Source organism: Mastacembelus armatus, chromosome 10 (assembly GCF_900324485.2).
Source record: "Mastacembelus armatus chromosome 10, fMasArm1.2, whole genome shotgun sequence".
In the NCBI taxonomy this organism is placed as follows: Eukaryota; Metazoa; Chordata; class Actinopteri; order Synbranchiformes; family Mastacembelidae; genus Mastacembelus; species Mastacembelus armatus.
In genome coordinates, this window is record NC_046642.1 from 26393606 (window position 1) to 26419574 (window position 25969).

General features: G+C 39.6%; 1 protein-coding gene across 1 annotated transcript in view; it reads right to left on the reverse strand.

Annotated features, from left to right (window-relative positions):
* Positions 1-6739: 6739 nt before the first annotated feature.
* The window catches only part of gfra3 (GDNF family receptor alpha 3), a 33979-nt gene continuing 14749 nt past the window's right edge, over positions 6740-25969 (reverse strand). The window contains exons 3-8 of the mRNA XM_026329869.1: positions 19112-19183; positions 17845-18199; positions 16497-16606; positions 14941-15075; positions 13007-13143; positions 6740-6955 (exon numbers count right to left, since the gene is read on the reverse strand). Coding sequence (XP_026185654.1) covers positions 6740-6955; positions 13007-13143; positions 14941-15075; positions 16497-16606; positions 17845-18199; positions 19112-19183 — 1025 coding nt within the window. The remainder of the gene's footprint in view (positions 6956-13006; positions 13144-14940; positions 15076-16496; positions 16607-17844; positions 18200-19111; positions 19184-25969) is intronic.

The window sequence follows — 25969 nt, forward strand, 5'->3', positions numbered from 1 at the left end:
GCTAGAAGTATTTTCATGTTTTGTCATGTCAAATGCCCTAAGAATATAAGGGTTCAGTGAAACCATCACCATGTTTGACAAACAATTTTACACATTCTTCCCCATAAAAACATTTAATCCATAAAACATAAAGGTCAGGTGGTTTTGTTAGAACTGTGCTTAGTCCAGCATGATCAGTAGTTCATGGTGGCTAATGTTAGCTGTGTTGCCGACATTTTAATGACTCTTCATTATGTTATTATTAGGATAGACAATGTTTTATGACTTGTCAGTAGTGGCCAAGTAACCATCGTTACGTAGTCTGACTCAAAGTAGTAGGGCTTTCTCTCTCTGAGTAACTGCTGTTTCCATGCCAACATTGTATGCAATATTTTAAGAATAAAGTTTGAATGTTGTACAATGTTGATGTTCAGATGTTGTAAACCATTGTACAACGATAATACTTTATAAGAAAATATATTTGTGTAAAAAGAGGATAGTGTGTGATAGTCTGTGATAAACTTCTTAAGTGTATCAGCCCACGTCTGTGAGATCTCTCACTGTATCAAGTTGATCACTGGTGCACAATGGCAGCTCAGAGAAGAATCATCAAAGTAAATACACAAAGCAGCATTGTCAAAGATGTTTTAAAAAAACATACAACTGTTTTAGGGGGGACTTTTGCTTTAATATTGCTTGATTCCAATGTAATAAATTGAAAGCAGGGATCCAAGAAGCAGCGAGTCAAGGGCAAACGCTGCAGGAATTTCAGTTTAGTTACTGTTTGTGCATCTTTGTTTATCTGTGAGCATGAATGAGAAATAAATGGTAGTGAACAAATGTGTGTGTGAATTAGAAATCCAAAAAAGGAAGTGTGTGTGTGTGTGTGTCTTTGAGTGCCGATATGCCAGGACGTACAGAGTGTGAAATGGAGCAGGGAGGTGCAGGCTTCAACTGCAACACATTGCAACACACACGCACACACATGCACATCTCTCTCTACCTATTCCTCTCTCACCCTCCCCCCTCCTGTCATTTTTGCTTTCCTTCCCTGTTTTTTTCCAATTCCATTCCTAACCCTTTCCTCCTCTTGTCCTGCCTGTGCTCTTTTCTCCCTTTTCCTTTTCTTTCCATCGCTTCCTCTACCTCTATATCTCTCTGTCGCTGCTTTATTCTGCTTTATCTCTCTGGATAAAGCTCTCCCTGCTATGGAGTTTGTTTTTCCCCCTGCTCTGTCTTTATCTTCCGTTTGAATGCCGTGTATGTGCAGTTGGAAAGAGAGACACAGAGAGAGAGAAAGAAGAGAGACAGCATCCCCATGTCAGGCCAATGATGGATTAGAATACTAAAATACTGGAGAGAGAAAGCAGACACACTAGACACTCAAATCTGACATGGTGTGTGTGAGTGTGTGCATGCATGCACTTTCGTGCATGTAAATCTGCTGCACGGTAATAGAACAATAAAAAGAATGCTTCTTTCCAAGCACACACACACACACACACACACACACCCTAGAGGCTTTCCTTCTCTATCTCTCTCTGAGTTGATTTAACGCATGGCTTCTCCGCTTGTTTATTTCAGTACATATTAATGTAAATCACTGGTGTCCAGTCCCTCCTCTCACACATTCTCCTCTGTCTTTCTTTCTCTTCCCATCTATCCTTCTTGGCGTCCTGCCACCGGGTGTTGGCCCCAATGACAAACAGTCGAGACAACAATTAAAATGGACAACAGGGTCCGGTAAAAGGCCGTCACTCCAGCCCCCACTGTCCATGTCCATCACATGCCTGCCCTGCCTTGATGATCTCAATTAACCCCTGCTATTGGTGGTAGGAGGTGTGGGTGTTGGGGGTGACCTGTCTATCTACAGAGCAGAACACGATGGATTAAGGCAGTGAATCTGAGTTCACAGGAATCTGCTCATGGGCTTTTGAAGTAATTGTCTGTACACCATATGCTCACTTTTGTCATTTGTAGAATTTAACTGTCTTGTTGTTACAGACAGAACTTAGTAATTAGTGCAATCACAGACTGCTATGGCCTTAGGAAAGGCACTGATATCTACCTCAGAAGTAGTTCAGTCAGCACACTTATATGGGATGACTAAGTGGAGCAATGACAAACATCAAGCTCAGCTGAGTAGAAAGAGTGGAGTGCAAGGCCATAACAACTTGCCCTGAGTGGCAATGTAGACTAAAGGTGGACGCTGGAGTCTTTTGAAATGCTCAAGAATCCTCTAACATAAATGGCTCACAAAGGTCCCTACCCTCTGATACATAGAATCCCATAGAGGCGTCTTCTGAACAACATACAGGATCATCATCATCATGAAAACAATTATAAACACACAACAAGCGTAACAGATTACTGTGAGTTAATGAGAACTGTCAGTGAGATGTCTTTCTGAGAGCTTTTTGCCCTGATGCCTTGTAGATATTCTTAGGAATAACGTTACAATTACAAAACCACCATTTGGTCATTTGGTTCAGTTACATATGGTTACACTGAGACAGATAGCTAACTCTGGGCTGTGTATGACCTCCAACATGCCTCATCAACTCAAACCTCATCATAGCATAATTTTCCCATCTAACCATATGTGACCATGTCTACCACAAAAAAAAATTGTTAAACACAAATTTTACTATTAATACCATACAATATATGATCATTGAATAGTGTCACTGGTAAAAAAATCTTTCTAGTTTAAACAAAGGGCTAGCATTATTTTCTTATTTACTGTCTGTCATATCAAATCTCATGAAAGAACCAACAAATCTCTCTGCTCAATGGTTCTTATACTTGAGATATAAATCTTTTCACAAACACTTCACAGATATAGTTTTATTTTAAGACAAGGCTTAGTAAGTGCTAAAAAGAGCTACTTGCTGTAGTTTTTTTTTTCTGAGTTCACAGGAATCTGCTCATGGCCTTGCTCATGGAAGAACGACTGCATTTGTTGGGGGCTAATTTCATTGGTAGATTAATCCACATGTGGTGTTACAGTTTTGGTTTAGATTTTCATGAGATTTATTGACAAGAAGACAAATAGAGAGTTTAACCTTCTTTAAACACTTATTTAAGTCTACATTTGACACCAGCTTACTTCAGTATGTTTTCACAGTGCACAAGGTGTTTCTTTAACCTTTCCAAAACTGCTGTGACCTATGCCTCTGATGACTCCTTGTACAGCTTAATGAAAGCACTTCATGGAGACATTTAGAGTCATGACAATGAATGAATGTTTCATTGTAATCAGTATGCTCTGTTATGACTGATTGCTGTTTATGACTCTTTGGTAATCGGCAAACTCCCCCTCACAGAACAGCAGTATTTACTGTTCCGCCTGCTGAAAGTGAGCTTCACTCTGTCTTTGCTCTGTGGCTCACAGACGCTTTGTCTGAGGGTGTGTTCAGACAGGATGGCCTTTGAGATGTAAGTATGTGTGAGTGTTTCTCAGTGGTTGGATTTAACAGCAGTGCCTTACATAAGAGACAGGGAGGTTAAAATGCACTGTATCTGTCACCTCTCTTTCTGTCTTCATTCTTTCATTTCCTTTGTAGTTTGTTTCCTCCATTGCTTCATAAAGCAACCTTATCCTCATCTTTATCCTTTCTTCTCCTTTCCTTTTTTTTTAATCACCTCTATCTTTTCTCCTTTTTCTCTTTATTCCCCCTCACATTCAGATCTTCCAGTCCTCTCTTTTCCATCATCCCATCTTCATATACATCTTCCTCCCCCCACTTTTCTTTGCACTCCTTTTTACCCGTTATCCCTTTCTCTCTGCTGTACCTGTCATTCAAGCTGCTCCCTTTTCCTCTTTACCCTTTATTTTCTTTTACATTTCTGCTCCGTCCTTCAATACTTACTATCCTGCCCACTCCTCTCATGGCTTTATTCTCCCTTGTTTTTTTCTCTCCTTCCCTTAGTTCCTCTAAAACTCCATTTGTGTCCTTTTTTCTTTCATCTTTTGTCTTTTTTCATTTTATTCTCCATTTTCTTCCTTTATCTGCTTTTCATTGCTGCTTCATCAGTACCTGCTTCTCTCTTTTTTCCTCCTCTTTCTGTCTTCCATTTCTTTCATCTCCTTCTCATTTCCATCTTCTTCCTTCTTACTTCCATGCCTGTTCCCTCTTCTTTCCTTTGATGTTTTCTTGTCTTTTTCCCACTGTCCTTTTTTTCATGCTTTTACTTTTACTCTCCCTCCTTTTTCCCCTTTTTCCTACTCTTCCTGCTCCTGCTGCTTAAACTTTTCCTTCCACAACTTTCCCTATTTTCTCCTCTCATCACTTTATTCTTTCTTGTCTTTCAGTTCTCCTTTTACTGCCTTTCTGTTCTCTTCTTTCCCTCTGTCCCTCATATATCTTCTTGCCCTTCACCATCACTGGTGCCCTCGCAAAATGAAACTTAATTTTACACGTTCCCCAGAAATAGAAAAGGAACCAGTAAGAACAAAAACTCTGTGTCAGCAAAAGAGTTATAATACATAGAAAATCAAGAGGCTGTGATTCTCTCTGCTATGTTTGTGCTCCAGGGTCCTTTCTGTTCTCACTATACTGCACTATTTCTATCACCGCCTAATACCCCCCGACCCAGCACACACACACACACCCTAGGAGTCTGTCAGATGATAAAGAGATGTTGTCAGAGACTGATTATCACCCTCCCAACTAGGAACAAGTAAAACATCAAATGCACAAACACCACACGGGGACTTGGCCTTATTTTTTTTTTAATTCTCCTCCTCACATCTCTCTCACTTGTTCTCTAACTCTCTTCATTTTGTCTTCTGTGAGTCTCACAAGTAGCGCATGTTCTTTCTTTTGCCTGCTGGGGAGCTATTTGATTTGTTCTGCTATTTTAGAGCTCATATTGTTTCTGGTGTGTTGTTTTTATTATGACGGCTTTATTCATATCAGTGCCTGTGGCAGCTCAGGTCCCGGTCCTGAGTCATCAGGGAGCAAAATAGGGACAGCGATAGAGCAATAAAGCAAAAAAGGGCTGCATGGGCTAGTATGTGTGCAAATGCATGTCTGTGTGTGGATGCCTGTACATTACATGTAGCTGTTGCTGACATGGGTGGGAAAGATGAAGTGCAAGATTCAAATTATAACAAAAAGATGTATCTGGTTTTCTTTGCAATCTCTGCCTGATTGATGCGCAGACACACAAACACACACATCACACACTTGGCACTTGATGTTCATTAAACAATGCAAGACAAGTGTCATTTGTCATTTGTCATGGTTTTGGAACAGGGACGGTGGCAGAGAGAAGAGGATCACTCCATTCATCACCATGATAAAGTTTTACTGATGCATCATATATCAACACCTCCACCCCCCACTACAACCGCCCTCAATTGTTGTTAGGATGACCCATAGACAAGTAAGTTGCAACTACCATAACTTGCAAATTGTCATCCATCAATAAGTTAAAGAAAAAAAAAAACAGGTCTGACTGCAGCTATGGTGCATTTCTGTATTTGTCGGGGATTTATGACCAAGCACAACAGCAACCAGTATATACCAGTCTCTGACTGTAATGTCTTTGTGTTTCCTAATTCATTATCTTCATCCATTTTAGTTTTTAAAACTAACATTGATGTGTTGTCAGAGCATGGATGTGAGTTAGCAGAGTTTTAGGATGTTCATTATTTTTATGGTGGTCTGGAGACAATGGAAACAACACTACACATCATAAAAGTCATGCTTGTCTGTGTGTCCTTATCAGCTACATATTTAGCATGCTAAAACGTCTTAAATATGAATTTACTTTATATGTTACATTTGTTTGTACTTGGGCAATATTAAGTGTGGACCAACCAGTTCTTTTGTCAAATTTCATTCAGCTAAATGAACTTTGAAACTTAAAATATGTTTGTAGCATGTTTCTTGATACCAGCAACATAAATATACTGCTAACATAATGGACAACAGATAACAGTAGCTGGATTCATTTCTGTACAGACAAAGTTGTCATTACTAAATTAGATACATAAATATAATAAACGGAAAACTAAAATATTGCAGCAGCAGGCAACAGTACAGTAGTTGTGTTTGTCTCTTACTATTAGTGTGAATGTTTGTTTCCTAAAATGTTTGCAGCCTAAAATCCTGTGTTTATTTGAAACCTGGAGTAGTATACGGTAAAGTGATTAGTAAATGGCATGTTTTTATAACTTAGCAGCACTCAGACAAGATAATTAACCCCACATTTGGTCTGGTAGGCACACCAGATAAATGGAAATATATCCTAAATGACCAATTTTACTCTGATCTGTCTGTACAGTAGCATCTTCCTAAACCAGACATTAGTCCTGTAAATTCATATCTACAACAGATGATTAAAATTAGGAGGACATGAACAGTTAGTTTGCATTTACTATCTGTATGATATGACAGGAACACAATACACCCAAGCCAGTACTGTATTCCACTAAGACGTATTTGGCCTCCTACAATTTGTGTGCAAAATAACCAGCTCAATCTAACTAACACTGATTCATGGCAGCATGTGAATAACCTGCTGCGACTAGCTGCAGTCAGACCATGTTTAGCAAAGTGCCATGTCCAAAGAAGTAGGGAAAGAAGCAAGCACAGTGAAGAACTGAGCTAATGCTACTGACAAAAGTTGAAGTCCATTTCTTCACTATGTATTTTACAGCAGTCAGTCCAGAATTGTTAGCAGGTCCATATGCAAGTGTGGGCATGTGTGTGTGCATGTGCTTGTGTGTGCATTCTCCATATGCTTTGCTCTACCCCCAGCTGAGGGACGCAGCAAGGAGCAGAAGGAGCACTAGTATGGGGTTAGCAGGGCAGCTTTTGAGGGATGCAGCCCCCCCAGTCCCAGAGGTACCCAAGTTGGAGATGGTGGCCCTCTCTGAGTACAAAGGGATTACATTAAACTGGCCACCTTCGTCATCGCCCTCCTCCGTCTGTGTCACTTCCTCTTCTTCCTCACTCTCCACCACCTGACAGGAAGGAGATCGTGTGAGTGAAAGCTGGCAGAGGCTTCCAGTATTAAAAGTCAATATGAAAATTCAAGCAATGAATACATTTTATATGTAATTTGTAACTTTTGCATGTGACGTATAATGCTTTAATTAAAACAAACATGTTTTAGTTGAAAAAAGAGTTGTGCTAGGATAACTAATCCATCACAATAAACATGTAGATTAAACTAATATCTTAATTAAATCAACAATACCAAAAATACAGCATGTAAAATGTCATTTTAAGGTGTGTCCTAAGTGTTAATTAGGGGTTCTGGCTTTTCATGACTTTTGAATGAATGCAATTGTCCTTCAGGCTTTATATCTACCAAAGTAGAAAGAAGTAGTGAGGGGGTTGTGGATATGTGGTGTCTTGCTTATTTTATTTTTATGCTGAAGGGAGAGCAACAATACTGTAACCAACCCTGAACCATCCCTTAGTTATGCTGCTATAGGCCTAGACTGCCCGAGGACCATCGGTGCACTGAGCTCCCCTACCCTAACCCCCCCCCCTTCCCTTCCCTTCCCCTCCCCTCTCTTCTCTCCTCCCACCTCATGTATATTCCACCACTGAATGTTACTAACCTTGTGCTCTCTCTCTCCCCTAGTTTGTGCTCTCTCCCTCTCTCTCTGTTCTCTCTGTACCTTCTGCAGGTGTCCCTGGTCCTGGAGCTGTATATCGCTGATGTGCAGTTACTGGTCCCACCAACCTGCAGTGTCTATTTGTTGTTTATTGTTGCTGTTCTTTTCTCTCTGCTCTATCCACTCACCCCAACCGGTCGAGGCAGATGGCCGCCCAAACTGAGCCCGGTTCTGCTGGAGGTTTTTTCTTCCGTTAAAGGGAGTTTTTCCTCTCCACTGTCGCCAAGTGCTTGCTCATAAGGGAATTGTTGGGTTTTTAGTTTTAGTTTTTGTAAAGTGCCTTGAGATGATTTGTATTGTGATTTGGCGCTATACAAATAAAATTTAATTGAACTGAATTGAATTAACCATGATCTATCTTTAACTAAATCATATTTGCTGTGTGCAGTTATTTACAAAACTCTGGCAATGAATGTTATTAAAACATTGTCAGGGTCTATAACCTGGGAGTTTCCAGAAATGTGTTTTTTTCATTTTTGGTGATCTTGAATGTTTTGTGTGTTGATGTGTATATACTTTGATCAGAAGTCTTTATTTAAAACTTTAAAACTTGATGAATATCATTTACTGCAGTCTTACAGGTGCAAATTGTTGAGAATACCAAGATGTTAATCCTAAATGATATGCACCAACATCTGGAGGAGCCCAGGGCCCATGCTAGGCTATTGTGTGCAGACTGTTCTCCTGTCTATAATAATGCACTGTTGTGTCATTTCATTTCAATACTGCCTCTGAATCATAATTGTTTCATGCGGTTTAGATTTTCTGACAACATTTTTTGACTCAGTTTTGACTTTTCATCATGTAGTCTGGCAGTTGCAGAAGCTGTAAATAAAAAGTTATCTAGCTATCCTTCAGGGCGCAGAGACAGATCATAGTTAGGTTCTTCTCACTTTTGAATTGCTTTGTTTATTGCTAGTGAAACAGATTCTAAAAAATACTGTATACAGTGTTTGACAATCATTTAAGATGGAAGGCTACAAATATTAAACTTGACCAGTGGAGTGAGCACCATCTTTCCAAGATAAAAATTGTCTTCAGTCTGCACAGCTATTCTTAGTTACTATCTTTTATTGAGTGTTGTGTGACCTTTCCTTTGATCTGCTCCTTTTATAACTTATTGGCAAGGGACAGAAAAAGCCTGGAGAACATTGTTAATATTACTTTGAAGTGAACAGTACAGGCTTGTGGTGTTTCTTAGTTTTCTAGATTTTTTAATTTTCTAGATTAGTATAGATTCAAGGTATAGTGTACAGTGTTGTACAGTACGTTAATATCATTTGTTGAGAGTCATGTTCACTTGTCTTATGGGGATTAAATATCATTGTTGTAGCATTGCATTTTGTTTTGTTGCAGACCCCATTTCTACATGGCATTCAGTTGCAATTCCAATATCTTATTGTATGTAGAAAACCACGTAAATGCAAGTGTAAATGCACACATTGTTCATCCATCCATCCATTATCTATACCCACTTATTCCTTAACCAGGGTCACGGGGATCTGCTGGAGCCTATCCCAGCTCTCTTTGGGTGAAAGGCAGGGGTACACCCTGGACAGGTCTCCAGTCCATCACAGGGCCATATAGAGACAAACAACCTCACACACTCACACTCACTCCTATGGGCAATTTAGAGTCACCAATCAACCTGACATACATTTTTTTTTTTGGACTGTGGGAGGAAACCAGAGTACCTGGAGAAAACCCACATAAGCACAGGGAGAACATGCAAACTACACACAGATAGGTCCCTGATGGGTTTCTGAATCTGGGCCCTTCTTGCTGTGAGGCAACAGTACTAACCACTCATCCACCATGCTGCCTACACACATTGTATTTATGGGTAAAAGTGTTTAGTACTGATCCCAAACATCTGCAATCTGTTTTTTCATACTCAAAACTGTGTAATTCTTATGTCATTTATTGCATACCCCATTGATAAATCTTTCAACTATGTCATCACAAAATGAGTATCTCTGCAAATAACAAAATTAACAGGTCGCTAAAATGCAAAATAAGATTAAAATCCCACCTCAGTAGAAACTTGATTGCATTCTTTGTGGAAATGTAACATTTAATACAAAGAGCAGTCATCTGTGCTTCTAACTGACATTTTTCCATTTCCAGAGCAGCTTTTTTCAAGACTTTTTGAAGTGAAGCCTTTCAAATTCTGGAAAAATCACTTTAAAGAAACAAGCAAAAGCTCCTTGGAGAGACCAGACGAGCATGTGAGTGATGGATGGATGAGGACAGTAGGTTTGGGTGGAGGAGAGGAGAGCTTGAGGATGCAAGACTGAATACAGAAACAAAAGAGTGAATGAGTTAAAACAGAAAAGGTAGCATGGAAGAACTGACAGGAAGAAGAAAGTATGGGGGAAGAGGTGGATTTTGGGGAAGAAAGAGAAAGGGGGGAGACATATGGGCATGAATAAATTCATACTAATGAAGCCTGACTGATGCACTGCTTCCAACCAACACCTCATCGAATCTGCTCACAAGGAGAGAGACACAGACAGACACAGAGAGAGGGAGAGAGTGAGCGAGCAGAGGAGGGCAACCAAGGAAGAGAGAGAGTTGGAATCCCCTCTTGTCTGGCGGCCCAGATTATCTCTGGCAGTGAGGCATGCTGGGAGTCAGGGAGCCACAACCACAGCAGATTGTGGTCTGACCAAGGTAACAGTAGCCAGGACTGCGATTGGATTGGACCATATTTAATGGTTGGTGTTGGACAAAGGGCAGCCAGGAGCCATGGCGCTCTTGAAACATATGTGTTCACAGCACATTTCAGCATGTCTGTGTGTCTGTTACTGTCTGCACATTACAGAGCTGGCAGGTTGAGTCGTAATCCAGCAGGACTGAAATCAAAACATTTCAGAGCCAAGACTTGTCAGTTTGCCACAGACTGTGTGAAGCTTGATTAGTTGGGGGAGAGAAATTAAACGGACATATTCAGGACAGTCAAGTGTTTGTTTGCTCATTGTTGAAGTCTGACCTTGATCCCCTCCCCGCCCACCTGTTAATGTGTCTAGATTATCAACTGAAGGACAAGTTGTTTTGAGATTTTTACACCTAAACTGAAACTCATTCTGCCAGCAGCACTTAAGGGTGACGCACAGGCAAGTTGAAGGATGGTGCAGAGGAAGAGGCATGAGCCACAATCAAAATATGTCCTCCACCTCTGAGCTCAGGCTGAAACACAAACATAAAAATTATATTTACATTTGATGTGACTTATACTTATACTTAGGGTATTAGAATCTCTGTGCATCCACTAGGAAATCATATAATAAAGAAGATCTTTTTTAACTTTTATTCAGAATCAACCAATTTCACTTTTTTGCTGTTTCATTCTTCCCTTTTTCTTTCTTTAACTCATATATTTAATTCCTTTAGTTCTTCCTTCTCTTCAATCCTACTACAAAAATTTTTTATATTAGTTTAACACTTCTTTCTTTAGCAATTGAAAGGCAATTTATTTCTACTTCATCATATCATTGTCTTTCCACCCTTTCCAGAATTGTTGAATATTTTTAGCTAACAAGTTAAGCTTCCAACTCCAGTTTTACATTTCAGCTTCCAGGATTCTTCAGCATTGGATTTCAGCCTTCAGCTTATTCAGCAACCCATTTCAGCCATTTTCAGCATTGTTGGGTAGCTTCATTCAGCTTTCAGCATTCACACGCATTTTTCGCAGTAAAATGCAATTTTTTAGTAATGGTAATTGTCTGTACGTCCATGCAAACAGGGACAGCTAATAGCTAATTCAGCATATGTTTAATAAATATTTTGATTAAATGTAACCAAATATGGGCTAAAAGCCAGGCTAAAGGGAGCCATACTGTCCTGTAGCTGCAATTACAACACTGCATTCGATAAATTTTTACGTGCGTATTCATTTGTCTCTGCATCCAAACACCATTGTTTTATGAGCCAAATTTGACTTGTTCAGGTTTAGGGAAAGCTCATGGTTATAATTACTTTATTGCAGTCATAGTGCAAATATGGACAGCTCAGTGACTGTGATAATGGCAGGAACCAACTCTGTTAAGCCCTGATCAATCTGATCAAAAAAGTTGTGAGATAAAATCAGTGTGTGGTATAATGATATTTTGCTTTCTAACCCAGCTGATGTTCGTATGATGTTGTTAGATACAATGTTTCCTATTAAATTGTTTCATCATTTCCTCAGTTGCTCAATACAGTACATGCTTGCTCATAAGACTAAACAATTATGAAAACAAATGTACAAAAACACGTGTAATTTTAATAACAAAAATTGATCAAAACAGTTGTGATGTATGGATTTGTGTTTAGCTCTAAAATCAGTCTGTATTCATGAGATTTCTCACGTCAGCTGAAACTTCAGCAGTCCTAAAAACGTGGCTCCTCCTGCATTGTACAGATTCTTTCGAAGGTTTTCCAAAGTGCTTTGATAAATTCTGCCCCAGAGCTGCTCCTTTGATCTTCAAATCAAATGCTGACTCACTATTGCTGTTCAACTACCACTGCTGAGAGGTTTGACCTTCTGCTGAGAATGACAACAGTCAATGATCTGATCAATCAAAAGTATTGCTAAATGCACAAAATTTAAAATAAATACATTTCACTCTTACAAACTTAGACCTTCCTTTACTGCATTTCCCATTCTACTGTTTGTGTATATAGAAATGACTAGACTTGGGTAAAATGTCTGCATTAGTGCATTTTCTTTTGTATTGTACAGCAGGGGCTATAATTCAGAGCTGTGTATTAAACTGCTATCAGCCCAACTGATATTCTCTTTTTCAGCGCTTCCTGCAGCTGTTTCACAGCAAAAGCTGCTTCACAGTAGAAGCCCTCACAGTGGTGTTACCATGAACATGTGAATTCATGTTATGCATTCAGTTGCTATAATTACTACAGCAGGGAAACAACTGATCATACCCCATGCTGCAATCTTCATCTAGGTAGTCTTTAGATCTCCTCCAGTAATTCTTATTTTTTCTTTAAAAACTGATTTTCTATAAGTGGCTACATCATTTAAGGTACAACAGTGAGGACACATGGTCAATTATTTATCAACTCTTCTTAAGCTGAACTTATAAGGATTTTGGAAATATATAAAGTATATCTGTAAATACTAACTCTATCTTGTGTCGCCACATCAAAATGGAGCAGTTGGATATGAAGATTTGGGTGTGCAAAAATCAAATGTGGAAACTGCAAAAATAACATAAATCATAAATGCCTTAAGAATGGAGATAAAACAAATACAATAAAAAAACAACATACTGTGTGACAGTAGTGTATTTAGCTCAATCCAAAGATAGCAGAAAAGATCTTGATATAAAAGTCTGAAAAGTAATTTAAAATGTGCAGGCGATGATGTGATGAGCTATGTGTACTCACGATGTTGTTATGTTCAGGCAGGTGGTTGTTGCTCAGCAGCTCATTCTCCTGAACCAGCGGGGAGGGTCTAGGAGCAGGAGGGGGGGTGATGTCTGCAGGCAGGGTGCTGGGGCTCCCCATCCAACTGATAGAGTTACCTGCACAGAGACACAGCCCCATCAGTGCCTCTGTGTGTGTGTCCAGCCAGCCAGCATTGCATCTGTGTGGGTGTGAACCTACATATCTATTTGGCAGCTTTAGTGTCTGAGCTGTCGACAGCTTGATAAATCACAAAGCTTTATAGGAAGTGCATTGACGCATCGATTCAGACTTTAGTGGTTGGGCATACAGGCTCAGTGTATATCGACAGCCTTATTGACAGCTGCTGTGATTGAGTGACAGTTGGAGGGCTTTACCCTCTGGCTCCTGTCCTCATACCTTCTGAGCCCTCAAGCTCTTAAGAAGCCTCAGCTGCAGATACAGACTGTAAGACTCCTATGAATGCTAAGGCTGTAGCATGTAGCTGACATACAAAGAGGTAGAGTTTAGTGCATGCTGTGAGTCTCTCTAGGAGTCAGCCACCCAGACTGATTTGGCAGACATGTTAAAGTCATTTTTTATGGGTGGTGTGTGTGTCTTCCTCCATCTAGCCACTCTCCCAGTTTGGGGGTCACAGACCAGAGGATGCCGATTACCACAGCAACCACTGTTGCCTTCACCTTCCACATCTTTTCTAGCTCTTCTTTCAGCCCTTGGTATTTCTGAAGCTTCTCATGTTCCTTCTTTCTGATGTTGCTATCACTTGGGATTGCTACATCTACCACTGTGGCCCTCTTCAGCTGTTTGTCCACCACTACTATGTCCGGTTGGTTAGCCACCAGTTTGTCAGTCTGTATCTGGAAGTCCCACAGGATCTTAGCTCGGTCATTCTCTACCACCTTTGGAGGTGTGTCCCATTTTGACCTTGGGACCTCCAGCCCATACTCGGCACAGATGTTCCTGTACACTATGCTGGCCACTTGGTTGTGGCGTTCCATGTATGCCCTGCCTGCTAGCATCTTACAACCTGCTGTTATGTGCTGGATTGTCTCAGGGGCATCTTTGCACAGCCTGCACCTGGGGTCCTGCCTGGTGTGGTAGACCCCAGCCTCTATCAATCTTGTGCTCAGAGCCTGTTCTTGTGCTGCTATGATTAGTGCCTCTGTGCTGTCTTTCAGTCCAGCTTTTTCCAGCCACTGGTAGGACTTTTCGATATCACTTCTTGTATCTGTCGGTGGTACATACTGTGCAGGGGTTTGTCCTACTATGATGGTTCTTGCTCCTCTTCCTCCAAAGTATTTCATCACTTGGGACCATCTTCCTGATGTATTCATGGATCTTTGCTCTTTCATCTGATGTCTCTGTTGCTCACCAGTCCTCGTCCTCCTCCTGACCCGGGTGACATCAGAGCTGGTGTGACTCCTGTGTCTCTATCGCTCATTTGTAATGAGGTAGGCCAGTAGCAATAGCATGGACTGTGATTAAACACGATTAATTGTGAATTTAAAATACTAGGATTTACCTGTAAATTTGTTGAAATAAAGAAATGTATAACAAAGAAGTTTGAGAAAACAGGTCCAAACTTCCATCTGGAAGCTTTAGCCTATAAAAAAACTTGCCGTTCAGCAGACCAGGCATCATGTCTTCTGCCATCATATTAAGTTGCATATCGTTAGCTTACCCTTACCCTTATCACAAAACGATAGATATCCATCCGCGATGACGGCAAGAAGTTGGGGTCAAACGTTATCAAACGATTAATTTGCGTTAAAAAAATATTAACACCTTAACATTTTCAGATTAATCGCATGTGTATTAAATTAATTTAATCTAAGTGTTAATCCGACCATCTGAAACAATACAAACAAAGACATCATCGAATGACAGTGTATGGCCTGTGTACAGAGTGTACTTACGCAGGCAGGTGTTGTGGGTGAACATACGTTGCAATCTCAGACAGTCCTGCCACTGGTTCCCGCTGCCTTCACAGTTGCACCACAGTGACACGTCAGCAGAGCTGTTACTGATGTAGTTGGGTGTCATGATGGTACCTGTAGGTCAGTAGGCTTAAAGTTAGTCAAACAATTTATGTTTTCTATATCAATACCAACAAATCATCATCATAGTAATTCAGAGATGTAAACTAAATCACAAGAAACAAATGAGAGCATGGGTATTCAGAATTCAGACAGATAAACTTATCATCAGGAAGTAGAACACAATTCTCTATAAAATCATAAATCACTTTTACATTACTTTAAAATATTCTGGCTCCTGTGGGTGGTTAACTTTAGTCATTCATGGTTAATGAGTGATTTTGTTTTGGTTAAATGTTAAACATGTTTTGCTTCATGCATCAATTTTCAGAGGAATTTTCTGCTTTAAGCCAACTCTTTTAATTATGTCATGTACCCAATAATTTAATGGTAACCAAGTGGACAATTAGCAGCAGCAGCTGTTTATCTCAATGTACTGTTTTGCAGAGCAGTAGTAGGTACAGTTTTCTTCATCAAAATTCTGTGGAAGTTTGAATTACATTTAGATGGAAATGTGCTTTGTGATCTTTCTTTAGCCTTAAACAAATAAGTATGAACAGAATCATACAAAAGGTTTAATTAGGGATTCAGTTGCAATAAGGGAAAATGTACAGAATATGTTGTGTGTGGAATTTTTTTTTTCTCAGTAAAAATGTAAAATAGCTGGCATACTGTTTCCTCAAAACACATTTGCTATTGCAAATTGCAAATTAATAGCACATTACAGGAAAGTTAAGTCTTAAAAAACTACTACCAATATTTTGTCAATGTAGCCTATGTGTATATTTATAAAGGTAGGGTGGCTGAACATATATGCTCATTTACAGCAACACCCTGTTTCGAGCTAAAGCCACAAAAAACAAGGACAAATATTAATAAAACAAGAGACAGATCAACATAATAAGAACGACACAGCTTGAATGAAAAGTCACAAGCAGGAAGACGACTGCTTGTGAGAATGATCTTGAAATTACAGAGAGATGGGAGTGTTTTTACACTGCAAATTATTCCATGAGACTGCAGCACCAACAGCAAATGCAGTATTTCCTGAATCAGTTTGGCAGTTTAGCATTTTAGTTAAAGATTAGCATGCCGGAGTAAGAGATGAAATATTAGAGGCAGATTTCCCCAGAGATAATTAAGAACTTTTTTACAGTTTAAAAAACACTAGAATTATTTTGCCTGACTAATAGATAAAACCTTTCATGGTGCTTTGTTTTCAGAATTCAGTGAGAAATCAAAATGCCTAAGGCATGCATGCATCTCCCAAGCTTCAGAAAAATCTCAATCAGGATTTTTAAAATGTTCCAAAGATATGTATCATGGACAGTGTGCCAAAACATCTTTTCTTGCAAATTATGTGTGGTGGTCCAAAGCAGTCCTCTATAATTAAACTACTCATCTCTTCTTCTTCCCCTCACACTTGCATCTTGTACCTATGAGTCCAGCGTAGGCTCGGAGGCACAGGCCTGCTGAGTCTTTCAGGCAGCCACTGGTAGTCAGAAGAGATGGCTGGCAGTTACTGAGGAAATCAGCCAGTCTGGACCTGGCAACAACACAAACAACTCAACATCAAACATCATGCACACCCATCCACAAATTTGGTGGGTGTTTATGTTAGGGTGTTTATTTGTGCATCTAAATATAGATTCAATGGATGTGGGATTTTCATTAGACTGCTTTTAAAAAAATTGACACATTTAATTAGTTTAAGTAAATTTAAAATTTTTTTTTTAAAGTAAGTTTCTGTCTTTTGATAATAACTTTCCTCTTGGTACTTTTGCCCTGGACCCACTGTTCCCTCAGCTTTTTTCACACAGGACTGGAACATTCAAGGCAATTTTTGAGTGTCAGTAGCAGTTTGCCTTTTTTCCCCAATTTTAGTACAAAGTGTGAAAGCAAACCGTCTTCACAGCATTGAGCTTTGCAGGAATGGGGAGCTGCAGATTCCTAAACAGAGGAAGCTATCATATTACCTGTGTCACACGATCCATTTTCATATAACACTGTGTAATTCAAGCTCTATAGCTACGTAAGACAGTCTACAGTCAGTCATGAGACAGGTACACTAGAAATATGTCTCATAAATAAACTATGTAAACTTGTTCAGTTTGAATGCTGAATATAAGCTAGTCATTTTGTCAATGAGCAGAGAGCAGCTGAGACCTCACACATCAGCAACACCTATTTCACAAAGGCCCCTGTGTCATTTTCTGGTGTGGGGGGATGGTGTGAAAGGGATGAACTGTAACATACACACCTTTACTGGCTCTAATCTGAATTTCTATATCCATAAAATTATGGTTGAAAGCATTCAGTGGCTGCATGATGTTAGCAAAATCAAATATCTCACTTTCACCTCGTTTAGGAAGTTTTGGAATATCCGCAATGTGATCTTATTTTACTGCCAATTGTTACTGTAATTGCTGCATTAGGCAGTACTGTGCACTGACAATATAGTTTTTAGCCAGCACTACTATTTATAGACTATAGTCTACATGTATTGATTCTTCTATATCACCCAAGTGCACTAAATATTTTTAAGATCAATACAACTTTTAAGCAGCAGTGAGCTTCAAGGAAACTGAAGGAATTGGGGATAGTTAATCAAATATATTCACACACATATACATCATGTACTATATGTAAGTAATCTCAAATAACTCTGCTATCAATGCTGTAGTAAATTTGTAATCACAATGCCACATATAATGCCATTTTATAGTCATTTTAACATGAATAATCAGTATCAGCCCCATACATATGTCTGGCTTCATGTCTAACCTGCAGAGGTCGTCTCGGCGACAGAAGCTCTGCTGATGGAGGCAGTTAGGTTGTAGCCCCTCCATCTCCTGGTAGGAGCAGGAGGGAACAATGGTTTTTCTCCTCCTCTCACCACACAGGGTGTTGGTGCAGGGGCAGAACAGGACACTCAGGCTGTACTCCTCAGGCACCCGCTCCAGGAAACGCCGGAGGGCTCGGTGGCATTTGTGCTGATTGCACCGGTTGGACCCAGGCACCCGCTTGGTGCAGGCCAGGACATACTCTGATCGCAGGGAACCGCACTTCTCATATAGACCACAGTCTTGTGCTGCCTTCAGGCACTGGTTTTCACCATCCAGTTGCATGAAAGATGAGGCTGAGCAGGTGGGGAAAACCAAATTAAAACAGGACACAAAACTCACATTTGCAGAAAGAGATGACCAGGGAAATTGAAAAGCTAGGTCTCATACACTAATTGATAAGGTAAGTTTTTAATCTATGCATTGCAGCAGGAGTCTAGTACTATGATGGTATATTTTAGTTAGTTAGTTAGTTAGTGGTTAAGGAAGGGAAAAAACACAAAACAGGGATTAGGTTCATGTAATCAACAATGCTTCCTTTCCACTCTTTCCAATAAATACAGTGAACCCAGACAGGCAGACAGGTTAACAAAATTTCTGTCCCAGTAGGAAAGACTCATACATAAACTGAGGTAGTAACTGAGGTGTAAAACTGAATTGGTCTTAGCTTGGTAGCTAACCAGTGGTGGTCAAAGCTCCGCCTCAAACACAAGTACTGGGCCAACTCTACTATTTTGATATTATCCAGGGTTCAAATCCAGCTCAGGGTATATATCATTGTCCTGTCTCCACAATGCAAAAAAACTTACTTTATTGAAAAAAAAAAAATCAATAAAATGTCAGAAGCTTCACAGACCTGTAATCCAGCACAACCTAAATGAATGCATATGGAGAAACTCAGACGGGGGTAAATACACTGTGATAGAGACAAGAGAAGGCAAATAAAAAGAGCAGAGACCCAGCTGGTCACTAACTATAGTAATATCTTCATTGATTGACACATATTGATTATGATGTCTAAGGCTTAGTGATTCATTGAGATGCTTTACCAGCATGTATTTGTGTGACTGATAAGAAGAACTACAGAGCTTTAAACCATTAAATACTCCCTGTGAGGCAGTGATGGACAGTGACTCATAACAAAGACTGCATGAGTGATTTTATGTGTGTGTGTGTGTGTGTGTGTGTGTGTTTCAGAGTTCTTTTACCTGCCACTAAGGAAGCCATGCGAGTATCCATTAGTGTGTCATCATAGGGAGATATTTCCAGCTCATCGTCTCCTGAAGAAACGTAAATATGAAAACATTAGCAAGCAGTTATAATTTACAATGTAACCCATAGCAGCTAGGAACACAGCACCAAAGGTTAGAAAGGAACAAAGATGGACGCTGGACTAAAAATAGCAGAGAAACTGAAAAACACAATAGAACCTCTATGTGACCACCCTCAAAGTCACAGTAACCTGGAAAAGGGCTGAGATATAATTCTCTAGGCAAAAGTAAAGTAAAACACCTAAAACTCCCATTCAGTCAGGAAAGAATGGGGCCTAGAATTTAAACTTGGACCACATTGCAAGAATGGGTCAACATCAGAATGCAATAACACATATAAAAGTTACATAACCATAGGCAAACATGACAGAGATGGAAAATCCCCCACTGAAGAAGGGCATCAGTGTACACACATCTGCATCATTAACTCCTATAGTATGTTCAAATCACCCAACTATAATTAAGTCTTAAATGATTTATAACACATCAAACATAGTTAAACCTTACCAACATGCTGCTCTCTGGTAGCATGATTCTAAAATTTACAGTATCATATTCTATCTGTAAATCTGTGCAGTTAATTTTTCCAACAGTTCAGTGTACTCAATTCCCATTTACTTCACAAAAACTAATTAGGAGAACAAAGGACTCCTCCTGCATCCCCTGCAGTGCAGATAGGTCCCTGATGCAAATCAAACTGTCTATGGACATTCAGGAACTTTCAGAACCTTTCTACACAGATACCTTAGTTGGACATACTGTGCTTGATCAGGCCACATCATGCTTTAAATATGCTTTCAGTGCTATAAATATGATATAAATATATTAATATAAAACAACTATGGGAAGGCTTACTTTGTCACATTGGTGAATAGAAGATCTATGCTAGGCAATCATCATTTTTCACGTTTACATTCACTGTTAGGGAGAGCAATGAGCACAATGAGCAGGAGGTGATGGATTTTAAGATTACTGAGCCTTTCTTTAACTGGTTTGATGTTGTCTTCACTATCATTATGTATGCAGCCTAAATTGATAAGTGACATTTCTTGCAGCCTTTACAATGTATCTCTTTTGCAAAGGTAGACTCTGCATGAAGTTACACTTTTGAGTAGGTGTACATGAGCTGTATGTAGATAGACCATCTATCTACATGTGCTCTGTAGCTGTGCTGTAACCACATAAGGCAGAAATAGCACAGCTGTCATCATCATTTGCAGGTTTGAGATTACTCATGACAAAAATGTCAACTCGGTAGTGCTAAATGACCTGGGAGATCACCAAACCCATGATTTATTCACACATACAAAGTCATTGGTTGTAATTGAATCTATAGTTCCGGGGGTGTGTTGTGTTGGTCACATAATTTACAACCTGTTGTCCAGCTGGATAATTGATGTTGATTTGTTTCCACATGTCCCTTTTTTATGACCGAATAACACATTAAAGAGATGTCAACTGGGAAGCCAAACATTGCATCAGTACGATTTTCCTCCATTTTCTTCCAAAGTTCTTGACACAGTGGACTAGAATAGTAAACAACATGATGATGGTGAATGGCTCTCAGCTGACTGTTACCAGTACTGTATCAGCTGTCACCAGTAGGGATGCAACTATTAACCGATTTCCAGATTAACTTCACATCACGGTTAATTAAAGGCTCCGCTACACCGAGTGTTTCTAGTACATGGAACAGAACTGTTGCAACTTGCACAAAACGAAAACAAAGTTACAGCAGCGGTGCACCAGTTTAAAGTGCCGTGCTTATCAGAGACACAAAGGCTACTACACACACTAAATAAACTATAGCAACCGAAGCTTTATTTCCACCAAAGAAAATTGTTGTGGAAATTTCGTTAAGTTTGAGAGTTGCTAATTCTCAGAAATAAACACAAGTATGATGAATCATCTCAGGTTTAATCACGGGCGCCCGGAGAGAAGTCTTTACAGAATTCTCTCTTTCTCTTCCAGAATCAGGGTTATATAGCTTGACAAAAAAGGGTCGACTCATATTGGAAAAGACCTCACATGTTTGTTCAGGTGTCTTCTACCTTCAGGTCTTTACCAGCACTAAAACAAATTGTTGGCAGTTATTTACAGGCCTCTAAAACCCTAAAACACTAAAAAACATGCATTCTTTATGTAAAGGTAATACATAACAACTAAGTTAGATTACGTGCCAAGTTACTTAATTAAACATGAGGTTGTAGGGAATTAACTATAAATGTGTCACAATCAATGCCGTAGTGGTAAGAATTAAGCTTTCAGTTTAATGTAGACAGAGCGATGTTACATATCGCAGTGTAGAGGGAAAATTTTAAAGGCAAAAATTGATTACAAAACTAAAATAGACAGCAAATTTACAAGTGGTAGTATAAAACAGGCTTGGGAGGGGCTAAAAAATCCAAAGGGGAAATCAAAGAAATTGAGTGATAAAATCCCTGTTAATGACAATCACCTGTTTGTTGATCAATCAATCAATCAACCATTTATTTATATAGCCCTTTACAACACTCAAAAAGTGACTAACGTGCTTTCCAAAAGAACAAAATAAAACAGTAAAAACATAAGACTATAAAAAAAACAAAAATGGTAAACAATAAAATGCATAAAAATACCACATTACTAGGTATTAAAAGCCAGTCTGAACAACTAAGTTTTAAGCCTAGATTTAAAAAGGCCCAGGTCAGTGATGGTGCACATATTAGTGAGAAACTTGTTCCAGAGTCTGGGTCCGACAACGGAGAAAGCCCGGTCAACTGTGTTTGTACGTTCACCTTGGGACTTCCAGCAAAAGTTGATTTGTTGACGTCTGGGCCCTGTTTGGCTGACAAAGAGCCAGCATCTCAGTTAGATAAGGTGGGGTGAGGCCGTTAAGAGCTTTAAAAACAAATAACAATTTAAAACCGACTCTAAATGAAAATGGAAGCCAATGGATTGAATAGAGAATTGGGGTGATGCGCTCATATCTACCTATGTGTGTTGGTTAAAAAATGAGCGGCAGCATTCTGCACCAGCTGGAAACGATTAGGGGACGACTGAGAAATACCAAGATAAAGTGCATTGCAATAATCTATTCTTGAACAAATAAAAGCGTGGAAGGTTTTCTCAAGATCAGGACGATTCAATGGACAGTTGAAAAAAAGTTTACTTTAACCATGCTGTCTGTTTATCAAATTTAAAACTACTATCAAAAGTCACACCAAGGCAGTTGACAGACAGTTGGTCTGAACTTTGAAGTCAGCGCACCAGAATCTGAAATTACAGACTCACCAAATAAAATATACTCAGTCTTTTGTTCAGTTAAGTGCAGAAAGTTGCGCTCTAACCACAGTTTAATATCATCAATGAAAACCATTAGCTGCCCAGTTGCTTTAGCTTTTTTTGGCTTCATAGGCAAATAAATTTGCAGATCATCTGTGTAGCAATGAAAAGCTAGATTATGCCTAGCTATAATTGACCCGAGAGGCAACATGTAGAGTGAAAACAGGACAGGTCCAAGAAAAGAGCCCTGTGGCACCCCGCAAGAGAGGGAAGTAGTAGAGGAAGACAAGTCGCCAATCACTACAGAAAAACTTCTGTTGATCAGATATGACGAGAACTATTAAAATTCATGAAGTGGAGAAAGTCCTCACAAGTAGAGATTGAGATATCAGTCAGACAAGAGGTGCGAGGATTTACAACAGAATTAATTGTATTAAATAGCACCCTGGGACAATGTCCACTATTGGAAATAATATCATACAAATATTTTGATTTCATCTCTTTCACAGCTCTGATAATCAACAAGAGATACATGTAGTTTATCCTTCTTCCATCTCCGCTCTGCGTATCTACAACATTGGCTAAGGGTACAGGTGGCATAATTTATCCATGGATCTATTGTTGGCTTGGAGGATCTGTGCATATAAGGGTCAATATAGTCTAAGATCCTGGAACAAGTGGAGTAAAAGGAAGAAAGAAGGATATCAGGGCATCCAAGAGAAACAAGTCCATCGAGGGCAAAGAGTTTGGAGTCCATAAGCGCAGCAACAAACTCTTCAGCTGTTGAGGAGGTGAGGATGCGACGTTGACACAGTGGAGCAGGAGACTTGCTGGCTGTTGGTAATGGGGTAAAAATTCCAAAATAATGGGCAAGTCATCTGAATTGACAGTCTCAGATGACAGAGATGTGGGAGACATCTCAGGGAGACAGAGAGGCCATAAGAGATGATAAGGTCCAAGGTCTGTCCAACAAGATGTGTGGGTCTATCCACTAAATGAAATAAATCAAAAGATGTCAGGAGTTGTTTGAAATCAGTGGCCAACTGATCAGATGGACAACAAACATCGATCCTCACAAATCAGGAGTTGGTCATATTCAGGGCTAACATCTGCTAAAAGCTCAAAAAACACGAATAAAATTATTGTTGTATTTAGGTGGACACTCACAGGGCATGGAAGCTCAACAAGTTCAAAGCAGGAATAGTTATTTGTATATAAAATACAACATTTAAAAATGTGTTTGAAGACGGCAGCCACACCTCCTACATGCCCAGACGCACGCAGGGAGTTGAAGAAACAGCACAAAGGTGGGAGAAGCTCTGTGAAGACACTGTTGTCACCTGGTTTAGCCCAGATTTCCATCAACAAGGAAGTGGGAAGAAAAAAAACTAATTTAGAATAAAAGCTTTATTTGTGAGTGATGTGGCGTTAATCAAGGCAATGCATAATGCGCTGAGGCCAGATTGCTGGGAGACCCGTGCAACTGAGTGAAAGTTCTCTTTTATGGAGACCCACCTGCAGATTTTTACAGGCTGTCGGCAGGCATGTGTGTACTCATCGACTGGGACAACCTGCTGGAGCCACCGATAACAGTACTCCAAGGAGCGCCTCACAACGTAGCCATCATCTAGAGAGAGTCCTGCGAGGCAACGATGATCATATGCCGAGGACAGGGTCAGGTAAGCTCTTCTTAAGCTGACAACTCTACCGCCTCATCTGTCATGTTTTCTATAGCAATTATTGCTATGTGGCAGGCAGGGCACACGCCACAAGTATGATGGTATTGACACAAGGAATGGCAGTGGTGTCTTAGATTGTCCACTAGAATGACAGATGATAGGTTTCGGCACAGAATCTCAGATATTCGGAAGGGTCTGGCAATCATACACTAGCAACAGTGACACATTCCATGCAAAGTGTGACAAAATTAACAATAGCAAGCAAACACAGAGCAAAGGTAGACGGCCGGCCATACACAGTGCCGCCATCTTGTTGATTACCTGAACAGATTCTTCTGTAAATTTGGCATAAAGGACAAACTTGATTGTGATGAATTATATAAAAATTTACCAGAAGGGTCATCAATAAATATAACTCAAGAAATTAAAGTCTAAATTGAAGTCACCACAACCACAGGTCCAGAAGGCCTGAAAGCCTGTCTACTGAAAGATTGTGCTCCTCAGCTTAACTCTCTGAGGTCTAAGGGTGTTTTGGGCCCCTGGACAAGTTTTGACATGCCCTGACATTTGTGTTTTTCAGCTACTTTTAAACATATTAATTGCTAAAGTCTGATAACACTGTATTAATAATATGTGACCAGAATGTTTATACATGAAAACATTATGCATGGTTAGTGAAAAACATTTTTAAGTTACTGAAATAAGGCCATAAAACACATACAGAACATTGATCCACAAGACTTTTGAGAACTGCATCTTGTAGCCTAGAGTGTTTGCTTCAAAATTATGTGAAAGTCATCTTGTTCACTCATTCACAGAAAACTGATTTCAATTTTCTAAGACACTTTTTTTGTAGAAAGGACATATGCACGCCTGATCATGAACAATCATATGATTCACCTAAGACAAAGACCCACATAATGAGCTGCATAATGAGCCTTTCAGTCAGGAATGTGGCTGAGAGGTAATTACTGCAATGGACTGCAATGCAGATGCAAATGTTCGTCATCTGAGTCGCGTTCTTCCTCTGAGGACAAAGTAAACTCGAGAACATCCTAAATGCTTCTTTATCCGCGTCGTGTGCCATCATCCATAAATGCGGAAAAAGTAAGTAAATGCTATGATGAAGCTTGACTTTTATGCCATTTCTTGAGGGTGTGCATATAATTACCTGGCTTACCTCAGATTTTTTCCATATGAACAGTGCACTCCCCCCTTAAAAATCCCCCCTTTCACAGTGAACAGTGCAAGGGGGGATCACATTAGCTATAACGAGGTAAGAGGAGAAACTGTGCCGCTCCTTACTTTCATACGGATTACATAAAAAAGAGACTATTTGTTTTTGACTTGAAATGTTTACTTTAAAAGAAAACATTTCCAGCCTCCTATACATATATTTCTCATGTCTTTGAGGAAAGTATTTGCTGAGATTCAGCAAGATTTATGTGTCTGTGAAGACAGGTGACAGGGTGCACTCTCTGTCTTCTCTGTCTCTGTCTGCTTTCTTTATTTTACAAAAGCACAGCATTTTGTTGTTATTATGCATGTATACAAATAAACCATTATAAATCTTTATAGATTCAAATGGTATATTGCTCATATCTGTACGATCAAAACTGAATAATTTAAGTTTGTTTCTGTGTTATCAGGAGAAGATGCCACAAGTACCAGCACATTCATCGACCCCTGAGGGTTAAAGGAGTCTTCAGGAAGCTGTTTGAATCCCTTCTATCATCAGGTGTATGTTCATCCTGGAAATCTTCAGTGATTTTACCTAAAACAACAGGTGCAAACAAACCTGAGGATTTCAGACCAATCGCTGTGACCTCAAACCTGTGTAAAACCGTGGAGA